This window comes from Tigriopus californicus, chromosome 9, assembly GCF_007210705.1.
Source record: "Tigriopus californicus strain San Diego chromosome 9, Tcal_SD_v2.1, whole genome shotgun sequence".
In the NCBI taxonomy this organism is placed as follows: Eukaryota; Metazoa; Arthropoda; class Copepoda; order Harpacticoida; family Harpacticidae; genus Tigriopus; species Tigriopus californicus.
In genome coordinates this window covers 4,506,799-4,508,770 of record NC_081448.1, presented here as the reverse complement: position 1 = coordinate 4,508,770, position 1,972 = coordinate 4,506,799, and the positions used below count along the sequence as shown (strand labels likewise).

Sequence of the window (1,972 nt, the reverse complement as noted above, 5' to 3'; positions counted from 1 at the left end):
TTTGCTGCCTTCAAATTATTCGTAGGGCGTTTGTTGGCGTTGATCCAGTAGCAGGATTTAAGTCAGACAAAAATCTCCCCACCTGTTTATGTACTATCTGCAATTTCCCTCTTCACTTTTTTCATGTGCACTGAACCAATACTAGTCAAACTCATTGTGATACCACACTCTAGTCAACTATTTTATCAGTCTTGACCATTTTATTCTTTTATTGATCGATTTTTGTACATGATATTTATACATACAGTTTTATACATTTTACAATCTGTCATGACCAAGAGTCGCAATAAAGTTATTTATTATTATTTGAAAGAAAAAAAAAAGAATAAGTTTTTGACTAAAATTCCCGATCAACCTTATATTCAATGGTTAGCCAGATCAGCCAGCTCTAATTCGTAGGTAGATCAAATAATATAGATAAATAAAAGTTAAGTGAAATGAATATATTTCTCGTTTTGAATTGCTGGGATTCCAATCCCAGTAAAAGTGAGGTCCGCAAAAAAAAATTGATAACCCATATTTTGGCTGTCTGTAATGTTAGCCAACGGTAATGGTTTTGAAGTGGTTCACAGTTCACGCACACCCTTCATCAAAACCAAAAGGTACCCTTAGCAAACTCGTTCTAATGGGTGCATATGGACCAATGGCCAAAAGCAAGAGAAAGAACAGCAAATTCTTTCAAATGTGCATTAAATATTTTTTTTTCTCATATCATTCTTTTTACAATCCCAATCCAGGCAAATTATTGCTAGACGGTAAAGCTTACTCGACGATGCTGATCCACCTCCCCGACGTGCCTGAGCCTGAAATGAGATTGTCCGTTAACAAAAGGCAAAGTCTCTGGCCAAATGGATTGATCCCCTACGTGATCAACGATGATATCGAGCCTGCCAACCGGGACATCATCATTAGCGCCATGGACCAATTCGAAGATAAAACTTGTATTCGGTGCGAAACGAACTGTCATTACTAAAATTTAGTTGAAAGTAACCTTTATTAATTTTAGATTTATTCCGAGAACTACTGAAACGACCTACACTCGATTTGTGACTAAACGCGGTTGTACAAGTCTTTTGGGCTATTCATGGAGTCCCCAAGAAATCTCCTTGCGTTCGCCAATGTGCATGCACGTAGGCATTGTGATGCATGAGCTTATGCACACTCTAGGTAGATCGAACTCAAGTTACCGAATACAAATTGCAAAAAGGTGGATAGTTGTTTGAAACTAATTAACCCCTTTTAGGATTTTTGCATGAGCAATGTCGTCCGGATAGGGATGACTATGTGACTATTTTGTGGAACAACATCGAACAAGATTACTGGCGCCAATTCAAAAAGAGGACCACCGACGAGAGTATCACTTTGGGACTACCTTATGATTATTGCTCAATTATGCATTATGATGATCACGCCTTTACCTCGGTAAAAAGGACTGAATCTTTTTTACGATAATGCCGATTAATGGTCTTGTTTTATAATTGTAGAACGGAAAGAAGACATTAGTTCCCTTAAAAAAACCTTCTTGCGAACTTGGGCAAAAAATCAGACTGAGTCCCCTTGACATCAAAAAGGTCAATATTTTGTACAATTGCCCAGGTTATAGAACAAATGTGGGACCCATCATCACGTCCACCTCTAAGCCCACCACCACCCTCTATGAAAATGAAGGAAGGTTAAACAAAGATCATAAGTAAGTTCTGACTCCTGATAACGAGAAAGCAAAGGTGTACGGTAAACTTTAAAGTAGTCATTAACTTTTTTGCTTTAACGCTGCACGAACAGAGTGGTTTTGAATTCAAGAGCTTCCATGACTAATTGTGCGCGTTACCCTCTAAGTCCGTTCATCTCAATCCATTAGTTATTTTCTTTTATTTTAGAGCATGGCTCGTTTTGTTTTCTTATTTTTGTCGATAAAAAAAGGGAAAAAATTCGTAAGAGGTTGTACATTTTATGGTATCATTTTTTAAAATAT

General features: G+C 37.2%; 1 protein-coding gene across 1 annotated transcript; it reads left to right on the top strand.

Annotated features, from left to right (window-relative positions):
• Window positions 1-1,690, top strand: LOC131886816 (zinc metalloproteinase nas-15-like; the record flags this gene model as incomplete). The annotated part of the gene is given in 4 exon segments (XM_059235222.1): window positions 1-948; window positions 1,007-1,167; window positions 1,244-1,422; window positions 1,485-1,690. Coding segments are annotated over 4 exon segments (944 nt in total), but the record flags the coding sequence as incomplete, so codon positions are not given.
• Window positions 1,691-1,972: the final 282 nt, after the last annotated feature.